Source organism: Coregonus lavaretus (assembly GCF_964263955.1).
Source record: "Coregonus lavaretus genome assembly, chromosome: 24".
Taxonomy (NCBI): domain Eukaryota; kingdom Metazoa; phylum Chordata; class Actinopteri; order Salmoniformes; family Salmonidae; genus Coregonus; species Coregonus lavaretus.
The window spans coordinates 14,799,311-14,820,151 of record NC_140011.1 but is presented as its reverse complement, the minus strand read 5'-3'; the positions used below and the strand labels follow the sequence as shown (position 1 = coordinate 14,820,151).

General features: G+C 43.3%; 2 protein-coding genes across 2 annotated transcripts; one reads left to right on the top strand and one right to left on the bottom strand.

Annotated features, from left to right (window-relative positions):
* The first annotated feature begins 2,141 nt into the window (after positions 1 to 2,141).
* On the top strand, positions 2,142 to 5,319 carry LOC311100124 (proteinase-activated receptor 2-like). The gene is made up of 2 exons (XM_084140895.1): positions 2,142 to 2,493; positions 2,978 to 5,319. Exons 1-2 carry the CDS (start codon positions 2,424 to 2,426, stop codon positions 4,066 to 4,068), a joined length of 1,161 nt encoding a protein of 386 aa, XP_083997021.1. The 5' UTR covers positions 2,142 to 2,423; the 3' UTR covers positions 4,069 to 5,319.
* Positions 5,320 to 15,154: 9,835 nt separating this feature from the next.
* On the bottom strand, positions 15,155 to 16,075 carry LOC311099414 (cholesterol 25-hydroxylase-like protein 2; the record flags this gene model as incomplete). Its single annotated transcript, XM_084140107.1, has 1 exon — positions 15,155 to 16,075. The coding sequence occupies one exon, from the start codon at positions 16,073 to 16,075 to the stop codon at positions 15,155 to 15,157; it is 921 nt and encodes a 306-aa protein (XP_083996233.1).
* Positions 16,076 to 20,841: the final 4,766 nt, after the last annotated feature.

Below are 20,841 nucleotides of genomic sequence, written 5' to 3'. Positions count from 1 at the left end.
GTATTTCTCAACCAAACAACAACTTGGCTAAACTAAACACCTGAACGTTTGTGGTGCGTGCGTGTCTGTGTGTGACTGAATGTTGGACATGTTCACTTAATCAGAGCCACAGTTGTGACAGTGGCATGGCTGTCCTGGGGTACAGGCTTGGTGACAGTGGTATGGCTGTCCTGGGGTACAGGCTTGGTGGGCCCATAATTTGCATTCCCAGCACCACCCAGACCTCCTTGGACTTGGAATTGTTAAAGTCCTCCATGCACACAATGCAGAAGTTTTCCTTGTTGGAGGAATCTGAATCTTCTGGTTCAATGTGCTTTGTTTAGGCTTTTTTCTTAGGCAGGACAATTTTTTGTTGTTCAGTGTGGTTTGTCTTGGCTTGCTTCTTAACAGCAGTTTTTTTAGGCAGGGCAATTTTTCTTTTTGCCTTCTGAGTGCTTGACTTTTGATGCTCTCCTTCCAGTGCCTGCTTGACCGGTGTATCTGTCAAAATCACAGTTTTTCTCCTCTTCCTACCCCTTGTTGTAATTTTTCTGGGCCCTGCTTTTGGGAAGGGGCGTACATCAACTAGGTTGAAATCAGAAGAGTAATCAGGTGTTTCCCAGCCACAGCCTGATACTGTGGCTGGGAAACACCTGATGCGACTGATGTGGGGAGGTGCCCTATGAAGTGGCTGGAAGGCGGTTGGAGAGGTGGCCTGGGAGGCAGCTGGAGAGGTGGCCTGGAAGGCAGCAGGAGAGGTGGCCTGGAAGGAAGCAGGAGAGGTGGCCTGGGAGGAAGCAGGAGAGGTGGCCTGGAAGGAAGCAGGAGAGGTGGTCTGGAAGGAAGCAGGAGAGGTGGCCTGGGAGGAAGCAGGAGAGGTGGCCTGGAAGGCAGCAGGAGAGGTGGCCTGGAAGGAAGCAGGAGAGGTGGCCTGGGAGGAAGCAGGAGAGGTGGCCTGGAAGGCAGCAGGAGAGGTGGCATGAAAGGCAGCTGGAGAGATGGCCTGGAAGGAAGTAGGAGAGGTGGCATGAAAGGCAGCTGGAGAGATGGCCTGGAAGGAAGCTGGAGAGATGGCCTGGAAGGAAGCTGGAGAGGTGGCCTGGAAGGAAGCTGGAGAGGTGGACTGGAAGGAAGCTGGAGAGGTGGCCTGGAAGGCAGCTGGAGAGGTGGCCTGGAAGGCAGCTGGAGCAGTGGCCTGGGAGGCAGCTGGAGCGGTGGCCTGGAAGGCAGCTGGAGCAGTGGCCTGGGAGGCAGCTGGAGCAGTGGCCTGGGAGGCAGCTGGAGCGGTGGCCTGGGAGGCAGCTGGAGAGGTGGGCTGGATAGCAGTGGGCAGTGGTCATAAATAAATCAGCTGCCCTCAAGAGATACTCTGACAACTTCTGCTCATCCATGAAGACCCTCTTTCCACTACAGTAGCCAACATGAGGAAGCTCTTTCAACCCCTTCTCCAGTAGCTTCTTTCTTCCTTTGCAGAATCTGTACAGCATCACATAACATATGCCCTACAACTTTGCAACCGATCTGATTGACTTCCCCTGCTCTGCTACATCATTTGATGCTTGTTCAAAGTGTGGAGAGGTACTCCCCTGTCTGTCTTTCTTTTCCATGATCCAGGGATGCTGAAAGTAAAAGAAAACATGTACCTCTGGGTTAGTTGTAACATTTTCTCACAAGTTGTTACAACTAACCCTGACCCTTGCAGCCATTAGCTAGCTTACATTTTAGTTAAATGTTAAAACTTTAGCATTGCTAATTTGCATCAAATATCTCTACACAGACTGGCTATAAACATGATATAAGTTTAGTGAACGGAACTACAAAGCAGTTGATGCCATCACAAAACACATTTGGTCAAAATAATTACCTTCTTACCTCGAAATCAGATTTCTGTCTATCACAGAGACTTGTTTTTTCAGGAGGGTCCCGGTCAACCATCCCGGTCTCCCCTATATATCCCCCTATAAGATTTACATTGAATTAACTGCGATTTGTCTGCTATCCTTAGATATGCCCAAACAGATAAAAGCCGTGTAAAGTAGCGCTCTACTCAGCCACGTGATTACCTTCCCTGTTTAGACTCAAGATGTTGTAAAAGCCAAGGGAAACTACTTTTATGCTTAGTGAAGGAGTATAGATTTGTAAGCAGCATACAAATATGGTGTTTCATACATAGGCATCTTTCCTATTGGCTTACTGATTCCTGTTCTCAAAGCACTATGCTCGAGGCAGGTGGAAATTAACAGACACTCGAAACCGTGTAATGTATATGTGCGTGCGAGCGCGCACGGTGGTTGATTCCGTCAGTCTCTCGTAGTTCTTAGGGTGTGTCCTGTTTCGGTCAGAGAGAAAAAAGGTATATTGGACGTCGGAGTGAAGTTAACAACCATTTCGAACGCGATAGGACTAGATACACAGACACTAATACTGTACAAAGTTCACGGACAATGGGCTCATCTCGAATACTTTCCTGCTTATTGTTGCTCGGTTGCGCTTGTGCACAAAATGCGTCTCAAGGTAAGATTGATCTTTTATAAATGATCTCATGTCTTTGTCAGTAGACTGACTAGTCTACCTGTAAAGGCCTTGTATTGTATTGTGTTGTGTTTAGCGTCCCTGTCGGTTCCAACCTTTGGTTGACCTACCTTTTCAGAGTATCGTCACCTCTTTATTATAATACTCTTTCGTGTCCCAGGAATATGTATTGTATGTATGTTTGTACCCATTTGGTATGGGTAGCCTAGAGATGGAATGACTCTATATATTTGAGATATTAAGAAGACTGTGAAATTCGAGTTAATACCTTATCTTATATCTATTAAGTACATTTTTTAAACAATATAGAATCTCTGTCATTCAAATCATTGCTTAATTTAATGATTTGTACATGTTGTTTAGCCATGTTTTTTTACAGTAACTTATTGTATGTTGGGGCTCACCAACACAGTCTAACATTATAGATCTTTGTCAGTGACGTTTCTCTCCTGTGTTTCATCAAAAGTTAAAACACGAGGGTTCATCGGGGTGGTTGACCCTCAGGATGCCGACCGCGTTACAGTGGCCAAGGCGACCGCGGACACGCTGCGGAGCAGTCTGACCACTGTGTTCCTCCCCATCGTCTACATAGTGGTGTTTGCTGTGGGGCTGCCCACCAACGCCATGGCCATCTGGGTCTTCCTTTTCAGGACCAAGAAAAAGAACCCTTCCGCCATCTACATGGCCAACCTGGCTCTGTCCGACCTGCTCTTTGTCATCTGGACTCCCCTGAAGATCGCCTACCACTTCAACGGCAACGACTGGGTCTATGGAGAGGGGCTGTGTAAAGTCCTGGTGGGCTTCTTCTACGGAAACATGTACTGCTCCATCCTCTTCATCACCTGTCTGAGTGTGCAACGTTACTGGGGTGTTGCCCATCCTCTATCTCAGCAGAGGAAGAACAACAAATTGGCCGTTGCCGTCTCCGTCTCTATCTGGGCCTTCATCTGGCTCACCACCACCCCTCTGTACCTGTACAACCACACTGCCAAGCTCAAGGACCCCAACATCACCACCTGCCATGACGTCAACATCATCCATGACCTGGATAACCCCTTCCCTGACGTAGCTCTCCCCTACTTCTACTTTGTCCTCATGGCCGGCATCGTGTTCATGGTTCCCTCGCTGGTCATCATCCTGGCCTACATCCTCCTCCTCAAGGCTCTCGGGAACGCCATGGCGGACGGGAGCGCCGGGAAGAACCGTCAGAAAGCCGTGGTGCTGATCGTGACCGTGCTGGTCACCTTCCTGGTGTGTTTCATCCCCAGTAACATCATGCTGGTCGTCCACTACTCCCTCCTCAAAGATGGGGTGGTGAACAACGGCTACGGCTTCTACGTCACCACTCTGTGTCTGGCCAGCCTCAACAGCTGTCTGGATCCCTTCATCTACTACTTTGTGTCGAAGGACTTCAGGGACCATGTGAAGAACACACTGCTGTGTAGAAGCAGCAGGACGGTGGAGAGGATGAGGGTTTCCTTCAGCTCCATGAAGTACTCCAAGAAGAGCAAGGCCTACGTGTCTGAGTCTGGGAACACACAGAGCAGTACCTGCTGATAATGGATGGCAGCCATTCGGATGACTAGGGAAAGACACTAGGAGAGGGTCGTTGTGGACTGTGACGCACTGGAACTGGCTGTATGTGCCTTGTAGAAATGAAGAGACTAAAGGGGTCTCTCCTATAACAGTTGTGAAATAGAATAATTTACAAGAAAGGGAACATGATGGTGTGTTATTGTGTGGGACAGACAAACAACCTGACCTCTCACAGGACCAGGACTTAAGGACATCGAGTCCAGAAGAGGAGAAAATGGGTCTCAGCTCAGTAAGCAAACCACAGGAAGAGGAACTATATTTCTTATCTGTCTAACAAATTGTCAAGAGGAGCTTTAGTACGTTTTAAATTAGGACTTTGGCCACTGCTGAGTTACCTTACACAGACTACTAGTGAAAATGGGCGAATATATATCCTGGACTTGTTACTCCTTTTGTGATTTTCATATGAATGTATTTATCACAATTCTTGACAAGCCGTTAGAGGACAAATGTGAAAGATGTAAATATGTAGTTAGATATTGTCTTAATGTGAAGATCAAGAGGTCAAACAACAATGCATATTGGACTTGTTATTGCCTAGCACATGGTAAACAACATGTTTTATGAAATCCCCAAATAGAGACTTTTACATTGTGCCTTGTAGTGCTAAAGTAAGGGAATGTGGTATCAAATGTAATGCAGTTAGGTGAAAAGTATTGAGGATTATGGTGATGAGTACCCATATTTTAGAGGGGCAATGTTGGAGCCAAACTGACTTTAAGTCTATAATCTACATATCCTCACTGTTCTATGCCTTTATACTGTATATTCGCCTCAGTGAGATCATAGGCTGTAGGCTATACACATTAACACTGCTCATTTTTTACCTTTTGTTCCATTGTTTTAAGCCATTAAAAGTTTGTTTTAAATTAGCTTATTGTATGTCATACATTTTAAGAAACAAATGGTTTTAGCTAGTTTCTATTGGTGTTATTGTTCTTAAATGTGTAACTTTTGTCTCTGTTGCGTAACCCTTATCACATTCCAATGCCCTGGTGCTCATGGGACTGGGTAGACTGAATCACTCCTCACATGACTGGTGGAAAATTACGAGTCATTGTCTGTGATTATAGTCTTCTTCATTCACTGGTTGGAATTTGTGGAATGTGTCATGGTGACTTTGTGTGACAATCTGAGGACAGATGTTTCTGTGGATCAGTTGACAGTTTTTTTTCATGAAGGTCAATAAATCAACGCAACTGTGAAACTACAGGGATTTTTCAGGTTCTCATCTATTACAAAGACTTTCTCTGTCTCAGTCATTTTGAGGTAATCTAGACTGGGTAATGTTTGAGAGCGAGATGGGACATGTTTCTGTTTCCATGGTGTCAGTGATTCTCACAGATAACTGCCCGAGGAGCCTCTGGAGAACAGGCAGGAACAACCTCTGATTACTGGTTTGCTGCGATACCCTCCTCACTTCCCCTTAATTGGTAGATATACTGTATGAGTATTGGATAGATAGATGGCAGTATTGGAAAGAGGAATATTTAGATGGAGGATATTTCAATGTAAAGTAAGCTGTGCAACGTTGCCCTGTGAAAACGGGTTTGTACTGTAGAGTTTGAGTAAAACTAAATATAGTCTACTGGAAAAGATCAGAATCTATGGAGATGACCATGTTCAGCCCACCCAGCTCACTCCCTAGCTCTGTGTTTATGCAGACACTCTAATCTGTTCTGGTTAACTACACACTACAGTATACACTCTTCATAGCTTAAATTCTTTAGGGATCTGTGGGTTAGAATGCTGCGTGATACTGCAGACTACAAGGAGTACAAGGTATATTTCTGGAGGGATGGCCGGAGACAGCCAATTGGCACTCCCCCACGAGCAAGCTGGAAGGGTAAACGCCAGCCAATGACTTTGATACAGTTATAGACTTTCAAAAAAAAGTTTTTCGCAGTTTGAGATTGACTGAGTTTTTTGGTCATGGGGTTGCTCCCTGTGCACCTGCCCATGTTAATCCATTGAACTATAATAGTAACCAGACAGGATATAATGCTAATGTTTTTCCCATTGATAAACTGAATGACAATGAACTTGACTCTCGCGCTGAGGACATGACAAGGGAGAATACATATTTTAACAGGAAAAGCACATTTTTACCACCCAAAAGAAACCCCTCTCTTGAAACATTGCCTAGTTGAGAAAGATGTACATAATCTCCTGGCTAAGAAAAAAGAATACAAGGTATTCCATAATATATCCAAAGCAGAGAACTAATCTCTTATGGAACTCAAAAATGACTCCAGGATCATTATATAACCTGCTGACAAAGGAGGTGCAATAGTGATACAAAATGCAGCAGACTATGAAAAGGAAATTCTGAGACAACTTAGTGATGATGAATTTGACAAAAGACTCCCTAAGGACCCTACTAATTAATTCAAGTCTCCGATTCATGAAAAATTGTCAACAACAAAAAAATGAATGGGAAATTACAAAGACAGAATATGAGTATATGAAAATGGACTGCCCAACCACACCTGTCATATACGCTCTCCCAAAATTCACAAGAGCATGACACCACCTATACCAGGCAGGCCCATTGTGAGTAGTAACGGATCTCTGACAGAATATCTCAACCTTTGTGAACTATTTTGTGAAACCCTGGGCGATCTCCCTCGCCACATATATTAGAGACTCTATTGATTTTATTAATCTTTTTTAATCTGTGGACCATATACCTGAACATTCTATTCTGTGCACTTTTGATGTTACCAGTCTATATACTAACATCTTCCATCAGGGCGGCCTAGATATTTGGACGACATTTTCGTGATCTATACAGGGACCCAGGAAGAACTTTTGGAATTCCATGCCTATCTAAACACTATGAATGAACACCTTCATTTCACCATTAACTATGACCTATCACAAATCAGTTTTCTTGATGTGATGGTTATTAAGGACAACACCTCCCTCTCTACAGATCTCTATAGGAAACCTACGGACAGGAATACCCTTCTTAGAGGTGACAGCTTTCATCCACGTCCACTTATTAAAAGTCTCCCTATAAGTCAATTCAGTCGCATCAGAAGAGTATGCAGCTCTGATGCTTCTTACCAGAAACACACCACGGACCTCATACAGAGGTTTAAGGAAAGGGGGAACAAAGACTATTGGGCAAAACATGCCAATGATCGTTTTGAAGGACTAACACAGTTGGAAAGCCTTCAACCAAAAGTTAAAGAAAAAGCAGAACATGTCCCCTCATGCTTCACCCAATACATGATTGATACTGACCCACAATTGAAACCATCTTTAATTATCCCCCACGTATGGTCTTTAAAAGACCCCCAAATGTGAGAGACATCGTGGTTAAATCTGATTATCCACCAGAGAAAAGGGAAACTTTCTTGGACAAGGTTCCGGAGGGTAATTACAAATGTGGCCAATGTGCTCAATGCAGCTTCACGTACAAATGTAACTCATTTACCCACCCCCGCACAGGACAAAGATTTAAGATCAAAGGCCTGATTACCTGCATGTCCACCGATGTTATTTACATGTTGAAATGTCGTTGTGGTCTGTCTTACATAGGGAAAACCTATAGAAGCCTTAAGACACGGATCAGTGAGCACCGCAGCAATATACGGAGAGGTGAGACAGAAAATCCGGTTGCTGTTCATTTTGTACAAGCTGGACATCCTATTAGTTCTCTGAGATACATTGGAATAGAACTTATCAAGATGTCATGCAGGGGAGGGGACATTGAGAGGAAACTTCTTCAAAGGGAATCTTTCTGGATCCACATGCTCAACACACTGTCTCCTCTTGGCCTTAAAGAGGAGTTCGACTTGAAACGGTTTTTATAGTTTAAGAATGTCCAAATTATTGTTTTTTATACTAATTGAATATTGTATGTGTATATGTATATATTGCTGTAAATATTGATCACATTCCTTGTGTATGATCATATATTTTGATGCATTGAATGTTAATATTGTGAACTTATGTTATATTTTTTACCTCCTGTTTCAGGAAGTGATGTCACTGAGTACTGCCCCTATATTTTAGGACCTTCCACCCCCACATGGGATATGGATGCCTGATGAAGACCTAAGGGTGGAAATGTTGTTATAAATAAATATCACCTGGGAGCATGAGCAGCAGTGTGCAGCGTTTTCCTTTCTGTTTTTCTTAGAATGCTGCCCTCCCTTAACTATCCACCGCCTTGCATGTGTTAGGAACTCTGCGTGAAACTAACTTTATACTATTCTGCATCTTACATTTATGACCATTGAAAAGTGCTATTTCCTGCTGATATTTAAATTATGAAGTTAAAGTAAAAATGTTACAATGGAGAATGATAGAAGATAGGGAGGATTGTTTGGTGAAGAGACTGGATCCTGTCTTTTATCTGTAGATAATGCTCAGCCAAGGTGAGCCCAGTGATCTCTTGTAGTCCAACACAATGACCCAAGTGTCACCATTGTGCTATAGAGCCCCACAGTGGAGGTGTCATAATACCCATAAAACCTAGCGGTCAAACAGAGAAATGGTTAAAAAAAAATGTTTTTACACCATTCATTTTTCCCACAGGGGATTTTAGAAACACTTCAAATAAGGGCTGTGTTTCGTATAGGCTTACCCTGGCATCACGTTTTGATAACCAAGGTGACTTTATATTTTTGTTCAGTACATATTCAATATAGCAGGAACAGTGTTATTTGGGTTGTTAATCGGAGTTCGTTCCAACATTTGTTCATTTTTTATTATTTGTGTACTGTTTGACATTATACTGCATTGTTATGAGCTAGTAACATAAGCATTTCGCTGCACCCGCTATAACATCTGCTAAACTGTGTACACGACCAATAAACATTGATTTAATTTCTGATATATTCATTGTTTGATTAAGAGAAAGGCTGTACATAGGAACCTTTGATATAAGAGCAGAGCCTGAGCATAGCATTGTGTTTTCAGGGGGGATAAATTACTCCAGGCTCTTTCAGAGATCATATATTGCTGTGGGGTGTCACCTTCACCCAGACTATTGCCACTATTCTCTATTCCTTAAAATACCTGCTTCACACAACTAGGCTGCCACAGACAGGACCACTCCCTGACTGTATCACCTTCACACAGACAGGCAGGCCCCTTAAAAAGCCTGTCATTATATTCACATAGTATAGTCACAAAGGCCCCTATGAAAACTGCTTGAAGAGATTAGTGACTCCTTTCCTTTAAAATACAAGTGAGCTTTTATGTAGATCCGCGTCCACTGATGAATGATTAGCCCAGGTTGTCCATTGTAGAGCATGATTTCCATATGGCAGAAGATTAACTCAGGTAAAACTCTCAGTGAGCATTACGTATACACACCTCTCAACAGAGGTAGCATGTCAAAGAGACATGCTAGTCATGCCAGGGATGGGAGAGGAGCACAGGTTAGTACAGTGGTGGAAAAGTACCCAATTGTCATACTTCAGTAAAAGTAAAGATAGCTTAATAGAAAATGACTCAAGTAAAAGTGAAAGTCACCCAGTAAAATACTGCTTGAGTAAAAGTCTAAAAGTATTTGGTTTTAAATATACTTAAGTATCACAAGTAAATGTAATTGCTAAAATATACTTAAGTATCAAAAGTAAAAGCAAAATAATTTCAAATTCCTTATATTAAGCAAACCAGATGGCACATTTATGGCTAGCCAAGGGCAGACTCCAACACTCAGAAATAATTTACAAACAAAGCATTTGTGTTTAGTGAGTCAGATCAGAGGCAGAAGAGATGACCGGGGATGTTCTCTTGATAAGTGTGTGAATATGACAATTTTCCTGTCCTGCTAAGCATAAAAAATGTAACAAGTACTTTTGGGTGTCAGGGAAAATGTATGGAGTAAAAAGTACATAATATTCTTTATGAATGTAGTGAAGTAAAGTAAAAATGGTCAAAAATATAAATAGTAAAGTACAGATACCCCAAAAAACTACTTATGTGGTATTTTAAAGTATTTTTACTTAAGTACTTTACACCACTGGGTTAGTATACAGTTTGCACAACCAGCAGATTCTACAGATGCATAAAACCATAAGAAAAGAGAGTACCCATACAGCCTGTTCTGTTGTAGCAGCATTTTGACCACTGTTGTGATATAACTACTCTAAGGACCTTGATTTATTAAATCAGGTTTGTTATGGTAGGGCTGCAGGAAAATCCTGCATATTCAGTAGATCTCCAGGGAGAGGGTTGGGCACTGCTATCCTGCTATCAGTCAAATGATCAGTGCGCTGAAAGCCTTGTTACAGGGCAGACATCACTGGATTTGCATCACCTGAGGGGGAGAGGGGGAGGATTATTTACAAGGCATATAGTATCCTCCCAATGATTAAGAAATTATTAATTAGCATTTGATTGGCAGGTTATGGAACAGTATGGGACAAGAAGATAGGGATCTACTATTGCAGATGGTTTACAGTAGAGAGAGGGAATAAGAAAGAAAGAGAGAGAGAAAGAAAGAGAGAGAGAGGGCAGTAAAATGGTGACTGACAGGTTTTTGCGTCATCCAGATCGCGCTGATATCATAAACTTTGTGGATGAGGGCAGGAAGGGAATGTCCTGAAGGTGCCCAGGGAGATACTGCCACATAGTTCTATCCGTATCACTCATGACTCACCTATGCTGTTTCATTTAACCCACTCACACACTGAGTCTCTGTTTCAGCCAGTGCCTCATGGTCTGCATTTCAAAAATAGGCACCTTGTGTTGCAATGCTTGAGTTCCACTCCATGCCTCAACACGCCAAACCTGTTCTGCAAGTACCGTCACTCTGTGAATAACAACAAGCAAAGGCACAGAGTATTGTGACATGTTGTAGGTTTAACCACAATTACAATATGACCTCTTTGCCTATAATAACAGAGACATTCTATATTAGTATCATAGGTTAAATCATAGTAATTTAATGTAATGTAAATTGTGTGTGTGTGTTGAATTATTCAACAGTATCTATTACATTACATGACATATATGAGTTGAATATTGAACTTCATGACTGAAACTCCAAATGGCAGATGTTCCAATGAGGGGAAGTAACTGTGTCTGTGGTCAGGTCTGCTTCAGGTTACAGGAATAAACTATACATGTTATAAAATAAATGATTGTCTGACCTTTTCAAGGTGTGTCTGTGTCTAATTTATACTTCCCATTTCTCAACCAGAGTACGACTTCTCAAATAGTACTTTATGTTTAGCGTGACCCCTGTTGGACAGTTTGTGAAACTGCATGTGTTAGTGAAGAGAGATACTGTATGTGCACACTTAGCCCACCCAATATGTACTGAAGGAGTGTAGGCTAGCTAGCCTACTCTTTTAGGGTCAATCTGCAGTTGCTAAATACATTTTTGGACTTATAAATTAATAATATGTACCCATTGATTATTGAAGAAAATAATGTATAAATGCTTCATCATGAGCTTAGTTCAACTGTCGTACCCTACCAGAACCCAAAATATACATAATAATAATATGCCACTTAGCAGACGCTTTTATCCAAAGCAACTTACAGTCATGCGTGCATACATTTTTTGTGTATGGGTGGTCCCGGGGATCAAACCCACTACCTTGGCGTTACAAGCGCCATGCTCTACCAACTGAGCTACAGAGGACCACACAGTCGTGGTCAAGGGTTTTGAGAATGACACAAATATTAATTTTCACAAAGTCTGCTGCCTCAGTTTTTATGATGACAATTTGCATATACTCCAGAATGTTATGAAGAGTGATCAGATGAATTGCCATGAAAATGAATTTAATCCCTAAAAAACATATCCACTGCATTTCAGCCTTGCCACAAAAGGACCAGCTGACATCATGTCAGTGATTATCTCGTTAACACAGGTGAGAGTGTTGACGAGGACAAGGCTGGAGAACACTCTGTCATGCTGATTGAGTTAGAATAACAGACTGGAAGCTTTAAAAGGAGGGTGGTGCATGAAATCATTATTCTTCCTCTTGTTAACCATGGTTACCTGCAAGGAAACACGTGCCGTCATCATTGCTTTGCACAAAAAGGGCTTCACAGGCAAGGATATTGCTGCTAGTAAGATTGCACCTAAATCAACCATTTATCGGATCATCAAGAACTTCAAAGAGAGAGGTTTAATTGTTGTGAAGAAGGCTTCAGGGCGCCCAAGAAAGTCCAGCAAGCACCAGGACCGTCTCCTAAAGTTGATTCAGCTGCGGGATCGGGGCACCACCAGTGCAGAACTTGCTCAGGAATGGCAGCAGGCAGGTGTGAGTCCATCTGCACGCACAGTGAGTCAAATACTTTTGGAGGATGGCCTGGTTCAAGAAGGGCAGCGAGGAAGCCACTTCTCTCCAGGAAAAACATCAGGGACAGACTGATATTCTGCAAAAGGTACAGGGATTGGACTGCTGAGGACTGAGGTAAAGTCATTTTCTCTGATGAATCCCCTTTCCGATTGTTTGGGGCATCCGGAAAAAAGCTTGTCTGGAGAAGACAAGGTGAGCGCTACCATCAGTCCTGTGTCATGCCAACAGTAAAGCATCCTGAGACCATTCATGTGTGGGGTTGCTTCTCAGACAAGGGAGTGGGCTCACTCACAATTTTGCCTAAGAACACAGTCATGAATAAAGAATGGTACCAACACATCCTCCGAGAGCAACTTCTCCCAACCATCCAAGAACAGTTTGGTGACGAACAATGCCTTTTCCAGCATGATGGAGCACCTTGCCATAAGGCAAAAGTGATAACTAAGTGGCTCGGGGAACAAAACATCGACATTTTGGGTTCATGGCCAGGAAACTCCCCAGACCTTAATCCCATTGAGAATTTGTGGTCAATCCTCAAGAGGCGGGTGGACAAACAAAAACCCACAAATTCTGACAAACGCCAAGCATTGATTATGCAAGAATGGGCTGCCATCAGTCAGGATGTGGCCCAGAAGTTAATTGACAGCATGCCAGGGTGGATTGCAGAGGTCTTGAAAAAGAACGGTCAACACTGCAAATATTGACTCTTCGCATAAACTTAATGTAATTGTCAATAAAAGCCTTTGACACATATGGAATGCTTGTAATTATACTTCAGTATACCATAGTAACATCTGACAAAAATATCTAAAAACACTGAAGCAGCAAACTTTGTGAAGACCAATACTTGTGTCAACTTTTTACCACGACTGTAAGCTTGTTTTATTCCAGTGTATGTAAATACATAAATAAAAGTTAATGTAAACATGGTTAAAACTATCATTTTGATTTCATGGATGGAACTGCAAAGATACACTTAGTCTACTGTACTCTGTTTTTACCAGGGGCGCAACTTTCACTGGGGAAGGGGGGGGCACATGTCCCCCCACATTCTGAAATTGCATTTTTGTCCCCCCCAGTTTTATCATTGGAATGTGATACAAAACAAGGCAACGGTGTGCTTTAGGACCAATGCGGACGCCTCCGAGCGGTTGGGTAGGCTGTTTGGAGTGTTTATGTTTATGGGGGAATAAAAAAATTAAAAACAAAGAAGTTATGTCCCCCCCACTTCTAAAACCAAATTTGCGCCTCTGGTTTTTACACAGTTGCGGCCAACATTAATTTTCAGTCACAACACTTTACTGGCATTCTTCTTCTGTTACACACAGGTGTTCGGAGACGTTAGATTACTCATTAAAACAGGTTGGCTTCTCTCTCTTCTGTAAACAAGCCGTAACATATGGCCTTGTTGGAATCGTGTTAAAAAGATTTATAGTAATTGTATCTTTTGTTTTTAGAAAATAATTTCTCAATGATATGAAAGTTAAATTCAAAGGGTTTCAAAACTGTGTCACGAGCAAGGATTATTAACGTGTAGATAGAGCGTCGGGACTGTTGTACACATCGGCCACGCTGTCGTCAATTAATCGAATGAAAACCAAAGAGTGGGCAGTCTTGGGTGAACGACAGTTGGTGCACACTGAACGAATGACAATTTGAAATGTATGCACATTTACTGCAATATAAGGATTTCATCTCAACATTCATATTTGTTTAATATTTCGAAAATTGTAGACCCTTTCCCAACAGTAGTTTGACAATATGCTTAAAATACAGCCTGCTCTCTCCTCCACCGGCCTTCTGCTCCAATCATCATCAACAGTACAAATATTCTGCAGTTTCCCGTATTATTAATCTATTAGAAAACAAGCACACTCTTTAGGAATAACAAGTATTCTTGGTGCTCTGCCAATGACATGCTTGAAAAGAAAAATAGTTGTGTTTGGTTTTTGTTTAGGCCACAGGCTGAAGATCATGGATCACAAAGAAGGTGTTTTGTGGTGGAAGGGGCAGTGTAGGGGTCTCTGCCAATGAGAGTATTGATAGCGTCTGAAAGAGAGGATGATAAATTAGTATTGGCCCCACGCATCACTCTGGCGGCACACTGGACACAGCTAAAAGACTGCCATTCAGCTCTCTGGTTTGTGTGTCTGTGTGTGCGTGTGTCTGTGTGTTACCCTGCTTGAATTGCTGTGCTGCAAATCCTTCAACTGTGTTAATTTAACAAAACTCAAATTATGAAAATGTCTGTAAAACATTTGTGCTGTCTTATGTTTACATGTCTCTCTTCTAGCAACAGACAGTTATGCTATATCAGGTTATCCATATAGTATGTCATAGGATTTACAAAACAAAAATGTATTCAAAAAGAGTTCAAAACAGAGAAACATAAGAAAATGTCAATAGCAAACAACTTAGCAAAAATATAAAACTCCATTCAGCATGGATTTTAGAGGTATTAGTAAAACACACACATTTCAAATGTAGGGAAGTCTGACCTGAGAATGCCATGGAAACCAATGAAAAACCACAGAGTAATCCAAAACAAATCAATATCACACAAAACCAGAGATCTGACAGAGAGCCACAGAGCGCAGTTAGTATGAAGTCATTACATTTCATAAAGACAAAGAAAGATGGAAGAGGGGAAGAGAGAGAGAGGTGGACAGAGAGAAAGACAGTAGAGATAGAGTAAGGAGGGGAGAGAGATTGGATGAAATACACACAAAAGCGGTCAAGGGAGAGAGGGAGGAGAAAAAAAGCAACACTCAAGCTCCTTTATCTTTCCTCCCCTTTAGACCTTCCTCAACATATTTCTCTTTGGAGGGGGTGGGCACCATGTTAGTCCCCCCCAGCCAGTCCCAGTGGGAGAAGAACGGGGCGAAGTTTGTCCCGGGCATCCGGTGGTGAGCGTCGTGTTTGGGGGGTCCGCCCCACAGGCCGAAGGGCACCAGGCGGTGCAGCGACCAGGGGAAGTCGTAGCCACAGTGGTCCTCAGTGGACACACAGATGGTGAACACCATGAAGCCCCAGGCGGTCAGGCAGTGGCACTGCAGCAGGAGGGGGTCCACAGTGGTCCAGAAGCCCGAGCTGATCAGCTCCCAGGCGGACACGTACTGGGTGACCAGGCTGAATGGCTGAAGGTACTGGTGGTGCATGGCGTGGAAGGTGCGGTACAGCCAGGGGACTCTGTGGTGGAGAAGATGCCAAAGGTAGAACTGGAAGTCAAAGACCACCATGCACCCCAGGATGCCCAGGAGGAAGCTCATTAGAGTGGGTGCGTCACGGGGGAGCGGAATAGGAGGCCTCCACAGCCACTGGCCCACAGCAGCAGGGAAGATATAGACCAGGTGGTTGTAGGCCGTGAGGTACAGGGTGGTCCAGATGTTGTCCCAGGTGACGGGTCTGTCTGGGTGGATCTTGTAGCTGTTGAGGGCGGGCCAGCTGGGGGCCAGGAGGTCTAGCAGGGTGTAGAGGGTCACCAGGAGGAGGTAGGTAGAGACAGAGATGACCACGGGGAACAGAGGGCTCCGCAGCTCAGCCTGGTGGTGCTGCAGGAGGTAGTCCCACGCCGGCTGGAGGACGGACTGCTCCGGGAGCCCCAGACCCAGGTTCAGGGTCAGGTTGGCCACGGTCAGGTGAGACATCCAGGGGAGAGACACACCGCTGAACAAACCTCCTGCACTCATTGTGACTACAACTAAAGTCTCAGATAATTAATTTATATCTGGGTTGGTTGCAACAGAGTCCACAAGAATGGCAAAGATTCTTCCAGCTGTAACGTAATGTTTGTTTTTCTGCAAAAGGAAAATAATGTGGCGCAGTAGTGCCAAATTGGGTTGGCGGTCGATCTTAGCCTCTTATGTACATCGAGGCGCCACCTCCTCCCCCCCCCCCCCCCCACCATTTCTGACCCAGATCTGAGAGAGCTGCCTCCCGCTGACCAGAAGTGACAAAGACAAAGTCAAGTGTGTTTTCTTTACTGGCATTGAGGAGAAACAATACAGTGTGGTTGAAGCCGAACTTTGGTGCTCATGTTTAATGCAGAAACTGGTGAACTGTCAAATTTGATCATTTTGGTTAAATCAATTGATTATTAATTAAAAACAACTTTTTTTAAATATGTTTTCCTCTTTTTATTTTTTTCTTTCTCTCTCCCTCTCTTCCTCTCTCTTTCTCTTATTGACTTGTTGTGAAGGTCAACAGTAATAAATCATAGAAAGCTGTCAAAAGTGACTTTGAGTTCAAAGGCTCTACATTATTCATGTTGAATTACACTTGTGTTTTTGTATGGTTCATTTTGCATCATGCTGGTTAGAATAAGGTCTGATTGTTGGAAGTGAACAGAGCCAAGTGGAACGGACCACAGAGATGGTTTCTATGGTGGAGCTCAAGTAATCCCCTTCTAACTCAAAGGAGGCTTTATATTATTATATTATCTAAATTAACTAAATAAGGTAATGAATTCTAATGTAATGTTTTGTGATCATTATGGTACATAATTGCATAATGGAACACGTGTTGACTGCACAGACTCTCTGAGACCACTAGAGGGCAGTCAAGTATCACTGGAAGAAAGACGGCTCAGCTCTGGAACAGAGATAATAATATGCCATTTAGCAGACGCTTCTATCCAAAGCGATTTACAGTCACGCGTGCATACATTTTTGTGTATGGGTGGTCCCGGGGATCGAACCCACTACCTTGACGTTATAAGCGCCGTGCTCTACCAGCTGAGCTACAGAGGACCACAGATGGTTGTTTCTGAAGTTTTACACTTACTTGGAATGTTGATTCTAAAACATTTCGTTTTGTGGACACAAACTCCTTTCTGAGGGCTGCAATGGAAAATCTCCTTAATGTATATTTTTTCATGAAGACCTGAAACTGCATGTGAAGTTCATTCATCTTAGTTTTTATATCTAATATTACAACAAGTTGAGGTGTATAGCATATTGTGGGGAACTCAATTTCAATGTGAACTGATGTTACTGTAAACTGTTGTCTTGCCCTTAGCTGTTCGAAAGACATTTTAGGGACCAAAATCGAACAACAACAAAACTGTATGACATGTAATCTAATTCTCCAATTGACAGAATATCGTCATTTAAATTGTGACGGTGACTCATTCGTCTCTATGCAATGCGAGAGTAATTCAATTATGTTTACAGATATCCTTTAATTATGATATCTTAGAGTATTGATGTATACACTGACTCGGTGGCTGAGTACATCAGGAAGTGCATAGAGGATGTTGTTCCCACTGTGACGATTAGAATTTATCCAAACCAAAATCTGTGGATAGATGGAAGCATTTGCACAAAACTGAAAGCGCGAATGGGATGGCGCCTTCGCCATCGCATTGCACACTGCCCTATCCCATCTGGACAAGAGGAATACCTATGTAAGAATGCTACTCATCGACTACAGCTCAGCCTTCACCTCCAAGCTCATCACTAAGCTCGGAGCCCTGGGTCTGAACCCCGCCTTGTGCAACTGGGTCCTGGACTTCCTGACGGGCCGCCCCCAGGTGGTGAAGGTAGGCAACAACACCTGATCCTCAACGCGGGGGCCCCACAAGGGTGTGTGCTCAGCCCCCTCCTGTACTCCCTGTTCACCCATGACTGCGTGGCCACGCACATCTCCAACTCAATCATCAAGTTTGCAGAAGACACAACAGTGATTATCAACAACGACGAGACAGCAGTGGTCACCAACCGGTGATAAAGACATAAACGTTTGCGCTCCTTTTTTATTTTTGGTGCTGTTGGCGGTAGGTGCACTTGATTCAGAAGCCCTGCGCTCCGGGTAGGCAAAGTGTTCCCATTTTGAACCTACCCGGCAGACCGGGAGATCTGCGGCTAAATCGAGTAGGCCTAGTGTGCTGGCCAAGGGAGATCTGTGGCTAAATCAAGTGCGCCTACTGCGCTGGCCAATCGGATAGCTCAAATCACCGTGCCTACAGCTTCCATGACCCCGGCCACAGCAAAGTTTGATACTAGCCTACGTGAGATTTCATAACTTTTAAAACCTTGACTAGAGACTGTCAAAGAATACAGCAAAGAGCTACTGTTTTTATGAGTGAGTTCATGTCTAAGTTTTTATTCAACACTGTCAACACTGTTTTTATTCAACACTATTACAAAACATAAAACGTGCTTCTCCCTACTTCCACTCGCACTGCAGCTGCAATTAATGAGTAGCCAAGTGTATCGATAGCCCTGTGGTTTTTATTATTATTAGCAGCTCGTCGTGTCTATTTTAATATCGAGGAATAGTTCACTTTCTCCGGTCATAGGAACCACATGAATTTGTGCATGAGGCAGATGCGGTGTGACTCGAGTTTCGCCATCAGTTGGAAGACTGTGTCCCCTCTCTCTGGTTAGCCCCAGGAAAGGAAGGAGAGAGCAGGGACTGTGAGAGGCGGACCCTCTGCTGCTCTCTCCCTCCCTCCGCTGAGACTAATGCTGTGTTCAAAACAACTGGAAACTCAGAACTCGGAAATCTCCGACATCCGACTTCAGTGTGTTCAAGACAACTGGGAACTCGGGAAAAAACTAGATCCAAATCGGAATTCTAGGTCGGAAACTTGGGCATCTTTCTAGAGCTCAGACTTTCCGACCTAAATAGCACTGACGTCATGATTTTACCTCATTTTTTTCAGAGTTCCCAGTTGTCTTGAAAGCACCATGACCATCAGATGCAGGTACCGTCAATCCAGTAAAAAAAAAAAAACATTATTTCAATTTATGTGCCTTGCAAGTGCTACACCAACTGATCTATTTTGTTATCAAAGCTTGAGTTTTGAAATATAATACGCTCTGAGAAGAACAATATTGGCAGGCCAGGCATATAGCCAATATGCTGTGTTAATGTATTAGGTCTACTGCACAAACCTCATTACTACAGAACTGTTTTTATTAGGTTAATGTCAAGAATGGTCCACCACCCAAAGGACATCCAGCCAACTTGACACAACTGTGGGAAGCATTGGAGTCAACATGGGCCAGCATCCCTGTGGAACGAGTTCGACACCTTGTAGAGTCCGTGCCCCGATGAATTGAGGCTGTTCTGAGGGCAAAAGGGGGTGCAACGCAATATTATGAAGATGTTCCTAATGTTTTGTACACTCAGTGTAAATACTGTATTCTTGTCAAGGCTCATCCTACATAACTAATGCTGTACACACCTTTTCTATTCCCATACTGTCTATACTGTCTATACACACCATCATATATACAGTATATATACACTCCAGACTCTGACATTGCTTGTTCTGATATTTCTTGATTCCTTGATTTATATTTTGGGGGATTTGTGTGTATTGTTCAGTATGACTGCACTGTTGGAGCTAGAAAAATAAGCATTTCGCTGAATCTGCGATAACATCTGCAAAATATGTGTATGCGACCAATAACATTTGATTTGATTTATGCGTTTCCCCCTCCCATCCCCTGCAAGGGAACCTTACATGTCTCTCCTGTGTAACGTTCTTACATTTAGCTCGGCCAACTCTGAAGGGAGCGGTTTCATCACCCTTTCAAACGGAAAACATTTTTAGCTGTGGAAGAGGAGGGTGGATGAGGGGTTGAAGACAAACTTGCGATCCACCCTCCCTAAGGTGAAATCTGTAGGGGCATGGAGGCAAAAAAAAAACTGCCTCCGTTGACAATGCAGTACCTAAGGTTTGTCCCCCTACCGATGCTATTGACATTAAGAGTTGGGATGGACTAAGGCAATGTCAGAGCTGTTACAGAGGACAAAGAGAGAGATAGAAATAGAGTTTGTGCATGGGTGTGTGTGAGACAGAGAGAGATAGAGAGAGAGAGCGAGAGATAGAGAGAGAGAGAGAGAGAGAGAGAGAGAGAGAGAGAGAGAGAGAGAGAGAGAGAGAGAGAGAGAGAGAGAGAGAGAGAGAGAGAGAGAGAGAGAGAGAGAGAAGAGAGAGAGAGAGAGAGAGAGAGAGAGAGAGAGAGAGAGAGAGAGAGAGAGAGAGAGAGAGAGAGAGAGAGAGAGAGAGAGAGAGAGAGAGAGAGAGAGAGATGGTACATCCACAGGTGATCCAATATGCCCAAAAAGTGTTTCATTATTATCACTGATGTAAGGTTGTATCTTTATTTGACCAGCAGGTCTATAGGGTATTGACTCTTTCAGCTCTAAATCTACATCTGCTGCTCTCGCACCCTGAAAACAAAACATTCAGAACACAGTGACATAGGAACACTTTAGTGAAATGGTGTGGCGCTACACAATTCCAACTGAAAATCACTTCAAGTTGTTCTCCTATATTCTTCAACAGGAACATTTCCTGTACACTCTCATTCATTGCAGCTGAGGCACATATTGTACATAGATCTATTTTCAGCAGGCATGGTACAGTGTCTCACAGGAGACACCAGGGCCTACATGGGAACATGTTTTGTTTTTCACCGCGGTGCCACCGTTGAGCCTTTGA